Source organism: Puccinia triticina, chromosome 1A, assembly GCF_026914185.1.
Source record: "Puccinia triticina chromosome 1A, complete sequence".
Taxonomy (NCBI): Eukaryota; Fungi; Basidiomycota; class Pucciniomycetes; order Pucciniales; family Pucciniaceae; genus Puccinia; species Puccinia triticina.
Window position 1 is genome coordinate 8,742,138 of NC_070558.1, and position 17,334 is coordinate 8,759,471.

At 45.4% G+C, this 17,334-nt stretch overlaps 1 protein-coding gene across 1 annotated transcript; it reads left to right on the forward strand.

The window, feature by feature from the left end:
- Positions 1 to 20: 20 nt before the first annotated feature.
- On the forward strand, positions 21 to 9,009 carry PtA15_1A972 (uncharacterized protein; the record flags this gene model as incomplete). The annotated part of the gene is made up of 22 exons (XM_053166055.1): positions 21 to 79; positions 167 to 212; positions 304 to 433; positions 510 to 629; positions 720 to 1,132; positions 1,249 to 1,747; positions 1,840 to 1,943; positions 2,036 to 4,075; positions 4,148 to 4,537; positions 4,604 to 5,349; positions 5,421 to 5,730; positions 5,809 to 6,603; positions 6,678 to 6,833; positions 6,907 to 7,044; positions 7,131 to 7,236; positions 7,331 to 7,658; positions 7,747 to 7,988; positions 8,104 to 8,216; positions 8,287 to 8,521; positions 8,619 to 8,741; positions 8,818 to 8,936; positions 9,007 to 9,009. 22 exons carry the CDS (start codon positions 21 to 23, stop codon positions 9,007 to 9,009), a joined length of 7,215 nt encoding a protein of 2,404 aa, XP_053017185.1.
- Between the last annotated feature and the right edge of the window lie 8,325 nt (positions 9,010 to 17,334).

A 17,334-nucleotide genomic window follows, 5' to 3' on the forward strand; every position in this document is an offset into this window, starting at 1 on the left:
CGCACCACACCCCCTCCCACATGGATCGATCAATCGCCCCAAGACCGATCGAAGCCATCCTCGTCGATCTCAAGTCTAGGTCAGTCACCGCACAGGAACCCTCATCACATCATCAAATTCATCAGCACAAGCACGCTCCATCCTGACTGTTGACTGCTTCCCCTAGATCAGACGAGCTCCGCTCCCGTGCTGCTCATGAAGTCCAACAATTTGTTCGTCCTCAACTAAAACATTTAGTCCTACAGTCTTCCCACAAACCGACACAGATAAACATAAATTCATCAATTGATCACATCCCCTTAGGTTCTCACCTCCTCTCGAGGAGTAACGGGCGACTCGTTTACAAAAGTCTACAATGAAGTCAGTGGCCGGATCCAAATCGCAGTATCATCAAATGACATGAACGAAAAATTGGGCGCCCTCCAAGCAATGGGTACCTCAATCTCACTACAACATTTCTTTTCACGCATCTATCAATCTCTTACCTCCTGTATCTCGTCTATCCACAGAAAAGCTCATCGACATCATGGGCGAAGATACCACCAGGGCTTACAAACTAGTTTCTTATGTTCAGAAAGTTTTGCCCTGCCAAGATCCGCTAGTCATGGGCTATGCGGCCAAAATATTCGGCAAGTGGTCATCTCATTCTGGTCGATCACTATCCAGTCGAGCTTATCTTCCCACACGTTTTCATCATCGGTAATGTGCCTCCATTCTAGCCCGGCTCTGCTCGAAAGGCGGCAATCTCATGTTGGAAAACGTCCGAAAACAGCTGGTCCGGGTCATCGAATGGCTACAGGGTGAGCGAAAAGAAGAACGAAGACATGCCGCCGCCCTCCTACTGCGAGAGATGGTCCGGGTGCCTCCTTCGAGTGTGATCTATGACGCCTTGCCCGATCTACTCGACAATCTGTGGACTGCGATGCGTGATCCCAAAGTGGTCATCCGAGAAGTGGCCTCAGACGCTCTGGCTGGTCTACTGTGTTTTACCTCCACTCGTGAAAGTACCACTCGGGATGAATGCTTCTCGATGGTTCTACAGCAGGCCCAGAAAGGCTTTAAACTCGGCACTTCTGATGCCATCCATGGTAGCCTGTTGGGAATTAAAGAATTAATCCTCGAAGGTGGAGCTGTGAGTGTTTTTTCTTCGCTTGTGGATTGATTTGTGATGGCCATAGTGTTTTGCTCATCCCATCCTGATAATACCCCATGCTCGCTGTCAAAACTGATGATGGTCATCTATTTCAGTTCATGCGACCGAGGTTCCACGAAATCTCCGATCAAGTTTTGACGTATAAAGATCATCGCGAGGCCCTAGTCCGACGGGCAGTAGTCGAACTGATACCCACCTTGGCTTCTTACAACTCCGCTGAATTTTCCTCGACATATCTTTATCAATGTATGATGTATCTTATCGAACAACTACGCAAGGATCGGGATCGGACCACCTCGTTCTACGCAATCGGTCACGTCGCCGTAGCCGTCAAGCAGCAGATGTCTTTATATCTCGAGGCCGTTTTGGCATCCATCAAGGAAGCTTTAGTCAATCGGGGCAAAAAGAACAGTCCTTCCGAAGCCTCCATCTTCCATTGCATTAGCAAGTGTGCTTCCGCCGTGGGGCAAGCAATGACCAAGCATATGCACGAATTACTCGAATTGATGTTTTCCAACGGTCTCAGCGAGCCTCTTAGGGCAGCACTAGTTGATTTGGCACGGTTCATCCCCCCTCTGCTGCCCATTGTCCAAGGTACTCTCGAACTTTTCTGCTCTTCGTTCTGCCGACGTGATCTAATTTGTCAGATTTCCGTTTCATTTGTTTTATTTGATTTGGTTTACTAGAGAAGTTGCTTGACCTGCTTGCGGTGACACTCTCCGGAGAAAAATTCAAGCCTCCTGGGATGCCGATCAATTGGAAGGCTGCTTCCAATCCCACTGACCTCAGCGTAAGTTATCAAAGTTCCCTTGATCCTCCCCTTTGGAAGTGCTCTTTCATCTTTTTTGATGCATCGACTCCATGTTTGGTTTTCATTTGCAGGCCATGGAGACCGATCGAGCGACCGTTACTCTGGCGCTGAAAACCTTTGGTACATTCAACTTCAAAGGGCATCGGCTGAATGAATTCGTGAGGGATGTCGTGATTCGATATGCAGATGACGAGTCACCAGATGTTCGGCAAGCTGCTGCCACTTGCTGCGCCCAAATTTTGGCCCGGGATCCAATTATCCATCAAAATTCATCGTATGCTATCAAGCTGATATCCGATGTCCTAACCAAGCTACTCGCTGTCGTAATTGCCGATCCGCTACCGTCGATACGCCAGTCTACTCTTTTAGCCTTAGATCCGAAATTTGACCGTTTTTTGGCCCACCCTAACAACATCAAACAGCTATTCATTGTACTAAACGACGAGGTTCATGTGATCCGAGAATCTGCTATTAAGACCATTGGACGACTCGCCAAGCGTAACCCGGCTTACATCGTACCGAATCTCAGGAAAACTTTGATCCAACTTTTGACAGACCTCGAATATTCAAGTGACGTCCGGCGCAAAGAAGAAAGTTCTAATCTCCTAGCCCATCTTATCAGCTGTTCAAAAAGTCTCACCAAGCCATACGTGGCCCCCATGCTGAAAGTTTTATTACCGAAGGCTCGGGATTCGAACCCTGCTGTAGCTTCTTCAATCATGATGGCTCTGGGCGAGTTGGCACGAGTAGGAGGAGCCGAGGTCTCCAGCCAGACAGGCACTATTATGCATTTGATTATGGATACTTTGAAAGATCTTTCATCGACGGGAAAACGAGAAGCAGCCTTGAAAACTCTGGGTCAGCTCTGCTCAAATACGGGCTATGTGGTCGAGCCTTACTTTGACGAGCCAACGCTCTTACCAATTATCACATCGATTTTGAAGACCGAAGCATCAAGTCACGTTCGCAGAGAAGCGTTGCGAGTCTTAGGAATTCTGGGCGCCCTAGATCCCTACAGAAACACTGCATTGGACCAATTCGGCTGCAGTGGGATCGCCCTTGGAATTGGGTCTTCTTTGGATTTGGCCCCTATTCTCACCGACCCCTCTCATCCTGACCAGATTGGTTCTTCGAATGAAAACTATTATCCCACCGTTGCATTTTCGGCCTTGCTATCAATTCTTCAAGACTCGAGTTTGTCGCATCATCACGCCGCTGTCGTACAGGCCATCATTTACATATTCCGATCGCTCAGATTGAAGTGTGTAGGATTTCTTCCCAAAGTGATTCCAGCATATCTAAGTGCTATGCGTCTCTGCAATGTGGCTTTACAGGAATATTACTTTCAGCAACTTGGTTATTTGATTCAGATGGTCAAGCATCACATCAGGAATCATCTCCCGTCCATTGTCACCCTGATCCACGAGTTTTGGAGCATGAATAACACATCGAGTAGCACCGGCGGTGGCACCGTGGCTGGGGGATCTGGAACAGGCGGTAATGTGAGCGGAGGGGTTGGCGTTTCCGCAACCGGCGGGCTGAATGAAAACGGTATCGTCACCGCCACCCGACCAAGCGGCTCGACACTTTTGACGGTCATCGTAGATCTGATCGAGTCTATAGCACTAGCGCTAGAAAGTGAATTCCGGACGTACCTCCCTTCATTCCTACCGCTTCTCATCGATTCGTTTGATTACAGCAACACAGTCGCAGCATCCGGAAGTCTAAGCTCAGGAACGGCAAGTGGAGCGTCAGAATCGTCAAGTAGCTTTCTGGAGAAGAAATATCAAACTCTTAATCACATCCTGAAAGCGTTTCAGACATTCGGCAACAACTTGGAAGATTATATTCAATTAGTTTTGCCTTGCCTGATCAAGACAATCGAAAAACCCGAGTTGCCACTTAGCTTGAGGAAGAACGCTATCATCACATTGAATGTGTTGAGTATGAAGATCAATTTGATTGATCAAGTTTCGAGAGTCATCCACCCTCTGATCAGAGTGGTTAACGTTGGTAACAACGAGTTGAGGAGCTTGACGATGGATGCGATATGTAGTATCCTCATTCAGATCGGGCCCGACTTTGTTATCTTTCTGTCGACAGTCAATCATGTGAGTTTTTACTAATGCTTTGCTAAAGGGATGTACGACTAACTGATGTGTCCCATCGACAAACATGTATAGGCCTTGACTCAAGCACGGTACTCACATCCATTATACGAATCGCTGGTTTTGAAACTACTGAAGGGGGAGACCTTGCCAGACCCTAATTTCAACAAACCTCAAGCGAATGTAACAGTCGAGTCCGACATCGCACCAGATGCCGGAACGACCAAGTTTCAAGTGAATCAACAGAACCTAAAATCTGCTTGGGAAACATCGACAGTCAAGAAGCCGAAATCTGAGGATTGGAAAGAGTGGATCAAGCGGCTTTCCGTCCAATTATTACAATCTTCCCCAAGTCACTGTCTGAGGGCTTGCGCCAATCTATCAAGTGTCTACCCGCCATTGGCCAGGGAGCTTTTCAATGCAGCTTTTGTGTCTTGCTGGATGGAGCTATTTGAACGATATCAGGTATGTCTTAGCGCCCTTGGAGCCGAGTAACTCACAACGCTTACTAACTACGCGTTCCTCTCATAGCTCGAATTAGTCGCGGCCATTCAGATTGCACTCTCTTCGCCGACAATTCCTCCCGAAATCACTCAAACTCTTCTAAACCTGGCGGAATTCATGGAACACGATGAAAAAGTCTTACCGATCCGGATCAGTACCTTGGGCATGTATGCTCAAAAGTGTCATGCATTTGCGAAAGCCTTACACTACAAGGAAATCGAGGCGTTCACAGAACCCACAGCGGATACGCTGGACAGTCTGATTCAGATCAATCAGCATTTGCAGCAACCAGACTCGGCCCAGGGGGTGTTAACGATGGCTCAACAGCGCTTCGGGATGGAGATCCGGGAGGAATGGTTCGAAGAACTTGAACGCTGGGAGGACGCCTTAAACAGTTACACCCGAAAGCTAGAAGAAGACCCAAAATCGATCGATGCCATCCTAGGCGGAATGAGATGTCTACATGCGCTAGGAGAATGGGAATCTTTGTCGGAACTTGCTCAGGATAACTGGGAGAGCTCATCAAACGAGGTCAAGCGGACCATGGCTCCATTGGCGGCTGCGGCTGCTTGGGGATTGGCGCAATGGGATAGTATGGATAGCTATATCAACGTTTTGAAATCCGATTCTGCTGAAAAGGCTTGGTTTAAATCCATCCTTTCCATCCATCGTGGTCAACATTCGGTTGCTCAGAAACTTATCAACAAAGCTCGTGACACACTGGACACTGAGCTCTCGACTCTCTTGGGCGAAAGTTATAGTCGTGCCTACAAGTAAGTTCCCGTTAACTATAGCAATCTACGACCTTCTGTCGAACTAATTTCTTTTTTCGGCCTCCTCACAGTCTCGTTGTCAGGGTTCAAATGCTTTCGGAGCTCGAAGAAATCATAGCCTATAAGGAGTGTAAGGACGATGACCCAAGCAAACAGCTGCAGATCCAGCAGACTTGGATGAAGCGGCTAAAAGGCTGCCAACGCGACGTCGAAGTTTGGCAGAGAATCCTGAAGGTCAGAGCCTTAGTTTTGACACCAAGAGAAGACGTAGGGATGTGGATCAAGTTCGCAGGGCTGTGTCGCAAGTCGGGAAGGCTAGGACTTGCCGAGAAAACTCTGAATTCCTTGATGAGTGAGAACATCGGCAATGGTCTTGAATCGGTAATGCATTTACAGAAGCACCCATCTCTCCCTAATTATCGCGCTGATGCCAGTCTTCTCTCATCCAATATGGTTTAGCGTGGTCCACCTTTGGTGATTTACTCGCACATCAAATACATGTGGGGTTCTGGAGCGAAACACGATAGTTTGATGTACCTGAAAGATTTTACGCTTCGACTGAGTGAAGATGTATTTGATCACCGAGATCTGAGTGAAGAAGACTTTGAACAACAGAGTCGACGAGTCGGACATCAGCGACTTTTATCTCGTTGTCATCTGAAACTTGGCGAATGGCAATCCCAATTGCAGGAGGATTGGAGCTCGCCAGCAGTTGCAGAAATCCTAGAATCGTACAAACTTTCATCAGAACTCGATCCAGATTGGTATAAAGCTTGGCATGCGTGGGCCTTGGCGAATTCGAAGGTGGCTTCCCATTACGAGCGCAACCAGGATGCCAATTCGGTCCCAGCTGAGATCGTCCAATACCATCTAGTCCCGGCCGTTCTAGCGTTTTTCAAATCGATCGCTCTGTCACCCGGCAATGCACTCCAAGATATCTTGAGATTACTCGGGATTTGGTTTAAGTACGGTGATCACCAAGTAGTCGCGAATGCTATCCAAGATGGTTTCGGCAACGTTAGCATCGACACCTGGCTGGAGGTCGTTCCTCAGTTGATTGCACGGATCCATGCCCCCAGTGCCAACGTTCGACGTCTTATCCACAACATCTTATGTGATGTTGGTAAAGCCCACCCGCAAGCATTAGTATACCCGCTGGTAGTGGCGTCTAAATACCCCAACGAACCTAGAAGGAAAGCAGCGCTCGACATAATCACCAAGATGAAGATGCACAGTGCACTTCTCATCGAACAGGTCAGTTGGTTCCCGTGCCTAGTTGCATTTCCGTTGAAAATGAATTGAAACAATTCTCGATATTTGTTTTGTAGGCCTTGTTGGTCAGCAGTGAATTGGTCAGAGCCGCGATCTTGTGGCCCGAAATGTGGTATGAGGGCTTGGAGGAGGCATCCCGATTGTTCTACGGAGACCATAATATCGACGCAATGTTTGCCACTCTGGAGCCGCTACATGACCTATTGGAGAAGGTAAGCATCGTTTGATGAAGCAGGATTGCCGAGGAAAAAATTATGTCTTACGTCATCCATGTTCTTTTTGAAGGGCCCTGAAACGATTCGGGAATCACATTTTGCCACGACTTATGGTCACGATTTGTCGGAGGCTCGTGCTTGCTGTCGGAAGTACAGAGAGCGAGGGGATGTGAGCGATCTCAATCAGGCATGGGATTTGTATTACCAGGTAAAGAGATTTCTTCAAAACACTTTGCTTGAATAACAACGAGAATATAAACTAGTCTCATGTTTTTGGTTTGCACGTCTTTGCAGGTCTTCCGCAGTATCGCGAAATCTCTTCAGATGACCCATATGCTTGACATGCAGACTGTCTCTCCACCCTTATTGGACGCTCGCGATCTTGAAATTGCTGTTCCAGGTCAGAATTTCGATTACGCTAGTCAAATACTCAGAAGTTAACTCGAGCCTTTTCTTACCAATATTCCGAAATCTTTTGGATTTGAACATATTAGGTACTTACCGCAGTGGCAAGCAAGTGATCACAATCGGGTATATCTCACCGATCTGCAAGATCATGGGATCTAAACAAAGGCCTCGAGAGTTGTCGATCGTTGGCAGTGAAGGTCGATGTTACCGATTCTTGTTGAAAGGACACGAGGACTTGAGACAAGATGAACGGGTGATGCAGTTGTTTGGATTGATCAATACTCTCCTCTCCAAGGATCCCGAAACTTTCAAGAGACATCTGAACATTCGGCGATATGCGGTCATTCCCCTGGCTCCTAATTCTGGGTTGTTGGCTTGGATCGAAAACACGGACACACTCCATGTATTGATCAAGTAAGTACAGTCCGAAACTTTGGCCGGTCAATATCGATATCGTCTCTTATTATGCCCACAAACATCCATTTTTGGGTTGGATTGAAAGGAATTACCGAGAAGGCCGAAAGATTCTGCTGAACATTGAAGCACGATTAATGCAACAAATGGCGATCGATCACGAACGGTTGTGTTTGACACAGAAAGTCGAGGTTTTTGAATATGCGATGGATAATACTACCGGGCAAGATCTATATCGGGTTTTGTGGCTGAAGAGCAGGAATTCTGAGGCCTGGTTAGATCGACGAATCAATTACTCTCGATCTTTGGCTGTGATGTCAATGGTTGGACGTACGTTTCATGCCCATCTAACCATTTTCACAAATTTGTTGCGCTTATGCTGGATGGTTTATTGAACTTATATGTGTCTTGTTGCTTTTCGCATGACCCATTTTTGTGTACACAGACGTTTTGGGCTTGGGAGATCGACATCCATCGAACTTGCTCTTGGATCGAGTCACCGGAATGATTATTCACGTTGATTTCGGAGACTGTTTCGAAGTAGCAATGACACGAGAGGTACGCCCGAGCTGACTGACAATAATTACACCCAATCTTAACGTCTTCTTTTCCCTTTAACAATCAACAGAAATGGCCTGAAAAGATACCCTTCAGATTGACAAGGATGCTCGTCCAAGCGATGGAGATAAGTGGGGTTGAAGGGACGTTCAGAATCACTAGCGAAAATACGATGAGGGTAATGAGATCAAACAAAGAAAGTATCATGGCTGTCTTGGAGGCTTTTGTGCATGATCCTTTGATCAATTGGAGGTTGGTCAAAGGCGGAAGGCAACTAGATGAACGAGAAGGCGGTGCAACCAACCGTGAGCTTGGAACTTTGCTCTTCTCAGGCTCTCCAATGTGTTTCTAATCGCGTCTCTATCCCTTTTTTTGGGGCTACCGCCATTCCCGCTCCTCCAGATGCGGGCCCCCGAATGCGTCGACCGAGAGAGGTCGAAACCAATTTATACGATACTGCCCAGGCTGAAGTTCTCAATGATAAAGCATTGACAGTCGTCAATCGGGTCGAACAAAAACTCACAGGTCAGATCATTCACTCTTCCATCATTCCCGCCAAGTTTACTAATCTCTCCTTATCCAAAAAAACTGATTTGTTTAGGGAGAGATTTCAAACCCAATGAAGAACTGAGCGTCGCCAATCAGGTCAATAAGTTGATCTTGAAAGCTGTTTCTGCTGAAAATTTGGCACAATGTTTTACCGGATGGTGTCCATTTTGGGTAAGATGTTTTTCTCTTTAAATCATGTGGGTACAATCTGACTTGGCTCTAATTCAATTTGATTCCCCAGTGATTAACCGCGAAGTCAGTCAAACATCGAGAAGTGCACACAAGCGTCCTCAGGACTTCTCAGATTCGTTCAGGATCTACGATTTCAGAGATTCGCGGTCGCTCGCTATTGATCCACCCAGACTGTTTTCCTTTTTGCTGGCTTTGTTTTATTATTATCATACTGTATACAAAATGTACTAGTTATATCTCCCAGAGTATTGAGAGGTCTCTCTTCCTTGTTTTCTTGATTGGTCGTTATTTTTTATACTTAATCCTCATACACAATAATATCTATACTAGTCTTTTTTATGCGCGTTTTCTATTGTTCTTTTGGGGGTCAAGAAGTTAATGGATTGATGGTTTAAACGCGGTGATCTACTTGATGGTATAAAGTTGTAAAGCTGAAATGCGATGATTTTCGCAAGTCCCTGCCGTGCTCGCGGGGCTCCTGCCAGGGCACGCGATGTCGCGGTTCTCGCGTGTGCAGTACCAGCCGGCTGGAAAGACCATAAAGCCCCTCAGATGACCCCCAACCTCTCGAGAAGCCAATGGCATCTTGCGAATCCATATGATTTCCTACATGTTTTGAATGTTTGAATTTTTTTATAAAAAGGCAACACTTAGGTCAAAATCACTTGTAAATATGGCCAATACGTCACAGGAATTACAGATTGCTTACAGGGGCAGGCCGTCATCACACCCCTTTCACACTAACTTAACACAAGTCCCCCCTGTTGGGAGGCTCCCTGTGGCTGGCCGCTTTGCGGCCCCTCCCGCAGGGAAGGACTTGCGTGTAATTTCAAAATGTTGGCTGGGAAAGAAATGGCCAATGGCTGGAGGGAAGATATTAAGCCTCAGCCAGCCTCCCCCTCAGCTCCTGCGGACTTACCCCAGAGCCAAATGACACTTCTGGACTTCAGCCTCCATTTGGCCCTGGTCTTGTCTCCTCAATCCCAACCGTTTTCCCTGTACTGGTATTTCAAAAATTAATAAAAAAGTTGAAGAAATGTAAACCAAGGATCTGAAACACTCAACACTCATGCCTTGTGGATCTTGGATTCACAAACCCACAGATATCTGCAGATCTTGCACCTGTAGCCATCCAATTGTAACATTTTCTTGCAGATATGATATTCACTCTTGCAGATTTTCAGAAAATCCAAAAACGGATCTTCAGAGCAATGAAACATCCTGCAGGATTCCTTTGACCTTCAAAACAGATACCTTCCATCAGTTTTTGAGTGTTTCACACAAACAGTTGGGTGAGGGTGCGCATCAGTACTGCCCTTAAATCTGTCTATTCAGTTTTTTTTGTACATATTTGGTTTATTTTTAAATAATTTTCAGCTAGTGATTTTGGGACTTAATATCCTTCCTTTCCCTGCCAGCCTGCAGACATTATCCATAAGCCTCTCCGGGCAGGGTCCCCCGGACCCTCCGTTTGAGAGGCTTAGTTAAGCTAGCCTTTCACAACTCTCATGCCTCCTTGCAGAAGCTTTAGTTATGCTTGGACAATGTGTGCGGGGTGAAACAAACATACTTCTGATAGGCGCCAAAGCTCAAGATGTGGAAGGAAGATTTTTGAGGTCAACAATTTAAGAAACTTGAATTTAAATAGAGACTTGGAAGAAAAACTCTCAAAAATTGGGAAAACAACTCCTGTACGTCGCCGCAACTGGCGTTGGGAGTTGTTTTCCTAAATGCTTTTTTTGGGAGTCTTCAAAGACCATTTATTTATATTTGTTTTCCCAATCAATGGGAGTCATCCGCCCAAAAGGCCCTTCGCAGAGGGCCTCATTGGGAGTCGTCCGCGTGCGGGCACCACAACCCCCCTATATTACAGGGCATGTAACCCGGGCACGGCAACACCCATATAACATTGTTACATGACATGTAACCCGGGCACCGCAACACTTATATAACATTGTTATGTGGCATGCAACCCAGGCATCGCACCCCCATATAACATTGTTATGCAACATGTAACCCCCATACAACATATTTCTGCAACAGATAAACACCATGTAGATATTTCAGCAACAAGTAACCCCATGAAACATTTACACCAAGAAACCCATGTATCAATCATGTGCAACATGTAACATGTTCCCGCAGCACACAATCCTCATGTAACATGTTTCTGCAACACACAACCCCCATGTAAGATGTTCCCACAACATGTAACCCCCAAGTACCCCACATGAATGTCCTGCACCATGTAACCCCCATGCAAGAAGTTTAAAAACATGTAAAATTTACACACCACCTGTGACATGCACAAACACCATGTAAACCATAAGCAACATGTACACACACCACATAAGACATGTACACATGCACTATTTGACATGTAACATGTACACACCATGTAAGATTTAAATTCTATGTAACATGTATACACCATGTACCAATTTTGTATGGTCAGGTTTAACCAGGGGTGTGTGCGCTGCTGTTGGAGCAGAAGACTGGAAGGAAAGCCCTTTCAAAAATGAAACTCACCTCCTTATTGTTATTTATCCTGCCATCAAAAGATAAACTGTTGAACCAATCTTGTGAATATCAATTTCTTCCAATCGACTTAACGAAACTCTCTCACTGTGCCAGCTCTTTCTTCTGTTTTTGTATCTACAATGAATTGTATACCAAGAAAGAGTAATCAGAACACTTTAGGACCATAAACTGGAAAATGACAGAGTGCACCTCCATCATATTTTCCTCTATGCTTCTGCTTCCTTCTATGAAGTAACGGACTACATGAGTTGTGCAATTTTGGCCCAGAAAATGAGCACGATTGGTAGCCTGGTTTTCAACACTTGGATTCCAACACGGTTCCTTCAGATAGTTTCAATGACTATCAGTCTACAGAAGGACTCCCTCTTAATAAATCCCAAGAGATTCTGACAAACTCACCATCAGATAAACCTTTTGCACACAAGTCAAGTCTATCCCCACCCCACCCAAGCTTGGTTCAATTAATCCCGGATGATTACAATAAAGTCGGAGCATTGTTAATTGTCAAAAAAAAAACTGTGGAATCCCAGCCTTCACTCGCCCTTTCCACTCCAAACATCTCTGCAAAGTTTTAATATTGCTCTTGGAAGTCCTCTCGCCATGGTTGCACTAGTTGTAGACCCACAGTTTCATCCAATTTTGGCGGCAACTGGCAGTGGAGAACATTGGTTTTCAACCTCCTCAACAATACGGTGACAAGTAGCTGTTTCAGCAGTTCAATTTCCCTTGGTGATTTGCGCCGGATGTTTGCTGTGATGAATGTCTGCCACACTTCTTCCCTTGACCAAGGGTCCACACCTAGAAATCAAAGTAAGGTATAGAGGTCACTCAATTGATTCTGCAACAGTGTTCCTGTTAAGCAGAGTTTTCAATGGCTCTTTACTGCCAGAATGCCCCTGCTCCGGTTTGTCAATGGGTCACAAATCAGGCTATTTAGAAAATGGCATTTGTCAGTAACACAGCATGGATGACAATCCGTAATTTGTGTTGAATTAACTCACTGGGCTTCATCCAGTATATTCCAAAACCATGTTCATTCAAAGAGAGCATTGTAATTGGAATCATAAAGAGTAGACACCGTGTCGTAAGTGACCAGAATAATATTGTGGCTCCAAAGGATACGTGCTGTCAATGTTTTTTGTGCTTCTCCCTGGTATACAATATATTTGATGAGATTAAGGTCCAGATGCTTATGGATCTTGGCCTCCCAATTTGACAGGTTCAATAATGAGCAGATCAACAATGTTTCCTTTGAAAGCTCCTTGGTGGGATTGCCAAATTCTTCAGCTGCATTCTTCAAAGTCACAATCAGTGCTAGTCAAGTCAAAGTCTTGCCGAGTCCCATGTTGTCTGCTAAGATGGATCCCTGAGTAGAGAATGTAAAATGTACCCGTTGCTAGGTACCCTGAACCGCCTGCACCCGCCCCGCACCCGCCAGGCGGTGCCGGGTGCCTGTTTTTTTGGGAAAAGCGGTGCGGTACCCGGGTACCGCCCCCAAGTACCTCCCATCCCCCGGGGGGGGCGGGGGGCAGGTAGCCCAGGCCACCAGTCCCGCTTCGGATATGGATATGTAGACCTTGTATCATCCTGGAACGTTGACCCATTGACCCACCAATATGCCTCGCACCCGCCATCAAACCAGCTCAACGCAGGACAATCCACCTGATGAAGAAAACCTCCCAGACAGTTCTCAGCCCGCATCCCGAGGCCTTCCGGCTCATCGACCGACCGACGAGGAGGAGCTGAGTAAATCTTTTTCTCAATGATCCTGAAAACCACAAAAACGTTCTAATTCTTGATTCCTTGCATGTAGAAAGAGCTCAGAAAATTGCCGCCAATGCCATCAGTTCGAGCTATCAAGCCTATCACCCACCCAAACTTTCCAACCAAAGAGACAAGGTTGGCAGGCGGATGATTGCGTATACTTGCAAAATGTAAGCCATATTTATCATTGATGCAGTACATATCCAAGCTGATGGCCCAAAACCCGATTCAGCTGTGGCTCCAAAATCAATCGTCCAACCTCTGATTCCTCATGTAGCAACCTGAATAAACATGCATCAATCTGTCAACGAAAACATCAAGAAAGCAATGAAAATCAATGGTTGGTCGATCTTGGATTTTCGGCAAGCAGTCACATCAATCCAAAGGAGGTAAGGCCTTTTTTTATTCAAACTCATCAATGTGATTGTTTCAATCTGATACAATAGGTTTTGAATGTTCTAGGTGCCCCAACTATGTGCCATATGGTGCGCTGAAGCGGCTAGGCCATTTTCGGCACTGACCAAAGCAAGCCATAAATCAATCCTTCATCCAACCGTCATCAAGAACCTGCCAAATGCACACGGTGTCTCAAGGGACATTCATATGCTCTACTCGGTGTAAAGCTCAAAAGTGTTCCTGAGAACCTTTTGCTGAGTGCGGAAAGGGATGTATGAGGAAACCTCTGCCTTTCCTGGTTCACTAGACACTAAAACAAGCCCACCACTCTCAGATTGGCAGGTTTAATGTAGTGATAGTGGAGTGTTATCAAAAGATAACTGTTGTTATAAAGTGGGTGCGATGAAGTTGCTAAAATGTGTTATGAGTGAGGAGTCTGGACTTCAATCAGATGATAGTTGGTCAAAGAGGACCCCTCAGAGGTTTGTGTTATGTAATGTGAGTGTTGTGTAGAGTTGTTATTTCATGTGTAAGTGTTTTGTAATGTTTGTAAAACCAAAATATAGGGTGACTAATATATTGTGGAGTGAGCAGTTGTGTACTTTGTTATAGGGGAAACTGAGTGCAGGTAGTCTGCTGGGGGAAGGTTACAACAGGGGAGGAGAGCCTCCTTTTATAGACAACAGTGAGGGATTTTAGCTCCAGAGGAGCTCCACATGAGAGATTTTAGCTAGATACATGAGGGTTTTTGGCTAGTACATATGTTGAATGGGTGAATGTTATTGGTCAGGACTGTACAGGTGATTATGGGTTATGACATGCAGGTTGAATCAGGAGGTGTGATTGGTCAGGACTGTATGTTAGTGTAGTCATGCTGTAACCAGGTCACCTGCTGACCTGTTGTTATGCAACGAAAATCCACTAGCGCATGCAGCTTAGTGCATGCAGCTATCACATGCAGCTAGCACCTGCATGAGTGCCTGCATGTGTACACTGTATGTATGTAAGTGATGATGCAGCTATGTGTAAATATGTATGTAGCTATGTATGTAACCGTGTGTGTAAATAAGTGTTGTGAATGTGGATTGTGTAACTGTTTGAGGTTGTAAGGGGTATTGTGAGTGTGTAAGAGTATGTAACTTCTGAGTGAGTGCCCTTATGAGTGTTCTGTAAGGCAAGACTAGGGGTGAATTTGTCCCTAGAAACTGAATCTTGAGGGATATTAAGTGATTGATAAGAGGAAAAGGGAGATTAAGAGTGAAAATAATAGAAATAAGAAAGAAAAGCAGAAAATTTTGATTTTGGCATATGGGATACCATAAAGCATACCACATCGGCTGTCCAAAACGACTACCAATCGGTTTTGAGGGTGATTAAACTGCATTTCTCTGACTAATCTTTTTCTCATAATGTGCTGACTACAATGCCTTGGATTTTGGTAGGTACACAATGGTGCATTGTATTTAGGAGTTGACGCATGGCAATCTCCAAACGGTTTCGATATTTTGGGTACCGTTGTCTACAGATTGGTGGAAGATGGGGCTAAGCTAGAGGCAATGCCTTTAGACTTTGTCCGCTTGTCTCAAAGCCACACTGGCGAGTACCTGGCAAACACTGTCCAATTGGTTGTCAAGAAGTTTGGAATTCAAGAAAAGGTTGGACAGATTATGATAGAGTTTCTTACTTGAAATGATGCTAATCTTTTTCATTTAGATATGTGGTGTTGTGAGCGATAATGCTAAAAATAATGAGGTAATGGTTAACAAACTCAAGAAGCTCAAGTGGTCTCGCTTCAAAGGGGATGCACAATGGATCCGGTGTTTTGCTCACGTTTTAAACTTAATTGTCCAAGCGATCCTCCGCCCGTTTGGAACTCAAAAGAAGAAGAAAGGTGCAACCAATGGGCCGGGTTCAATTTCCGATCCATCTGAATCTGATGATGATGAGGGAACTGAGGGTCAAATTCGCACGTAAGTAACACTTCATTTCCTTGCTTGGAATTGATTTTGATTGTTTTTTTTCTCTCTTCTATGCTAGGCTCCCGCGTGGGCAGAATTTTTCCTTGCCAGAATACTACTTAAGCGATGCCGACTCGCATTCTATTTCAGATGACGATGAGGCTGAATCCCTCAGTGAGGCTGATATTGAACAGGCTAGCAATGAAGATGAAGACAATTGCTACACAACTGAAACCTGCAAACAGACCTTGGCGAAATTCCAAATGATCGCAAAGAAGTTGTGATTCTCGCCAAATTCCAAATCCGAGTTTATGGAGATCTGTCAGGAAAAAGGTTGCGCTACTCCTCACAACATTGAAAGGGATGTGCGAACTTGGTGGAATTTGACCAGTGCACAACTCAACAGTATCATTAGGTGCAAAGAGGCCGTTTGTGAGTGGCAGCGTCATAAACGCTATGGTGTCAACCGCGCGTATCACTTGGACAATGGTGACTTCAACTTGGCTCGGGATTTGGTCGAAGTCCTTAACGTTTTCTACGAGATAACCCTTCAACTTTTGGTTTCAGGATCAGCTCGCTTGTCAAACATAGTCCTATACATAGATCAAATCACCAAACATCTTTCAACGGTTACCAGCAATAAGAAATATCCACCGGCACTGAGGAACGCCTGCCGATCTGGGTTGAAAATCACGAACAAATATTATAGCTTGACTGATACATCACCCCTTTACCGTATCGCGATTTGTATGTATGTTTCTCTTCTCAATGGTCAGTTTCTTACTTACTGACACCAAAGTTTTTCAGTGCTGCACCCGTCCTTTAGAGACGAGTACTTCAAGCTGGCCAACTGGGAGCCTGAGTGGATCACTGAAGCTATTCGTCTAGCTCGCGACATGTGGACATCTTTTTACAAGCCCAAACCGATTCCTCCTTCCTCTTTGGCAACATCACAAAGGTCGACGCTGAGTGCCAAGGTAAGATGTATTTTTCTGATCTTTGATGATTAGCTTCATAAAACTGATTTGGTCAAATTTTCACAGCCCAAAACCGGTCTTCTTGCCGGACTGGGAGATGCCGCTGCTGCCCGAGGGGGAGAATCCTCATCCGATCCACTTGAAATTTGGTTATCTGGCGGTTTTATACTCAATGGCGCGGACCCGGTGTAAAGCTCAAAAGCGTTCCTGAGAACCTTTTGCTGAGTGCGGAAAGGGATGAATGAGGTTACCTCTGCCTTTCCTGGGTCACTAGACACTAAAACAAGCCCCCCAATCTACGATTGGAAGGTTTATGTAGTGATAGTGGAGGTGTATCAAAAGATAGCCTACTTTGAGCAGGTGGCTTAAGGGTTATGGTAATGTAGCTGATGTGTAAGTGTTGTAATGAGGTTGTAATTTGTATGTAAGGGTGTAAAACCACAATATAGAGTGGGGCTAATACTGTAGAGTGAGCAAGTATTGTACTGTTATGGGGTAAGCTGAGTGCAAGTAGTTTGCTGAGAGAAATTACAACTGGGGGGAGTAGAGCCTCCTTAAATAGAAAAGAGACATTTTAGCTCCAGGGGAACAAGAGAATGAGGGGTTTCAGCTGCCCTGAAAGCTACAATGAGGTATTTTGGCTGGTGGTTGACAGGTCACATGAGGTCATGATGTCATATGAGGGAATTTAGCTAGTGAGAAATAGGAGGTGAGATATTTTAGCTGGCCTGGCCTGTCAAC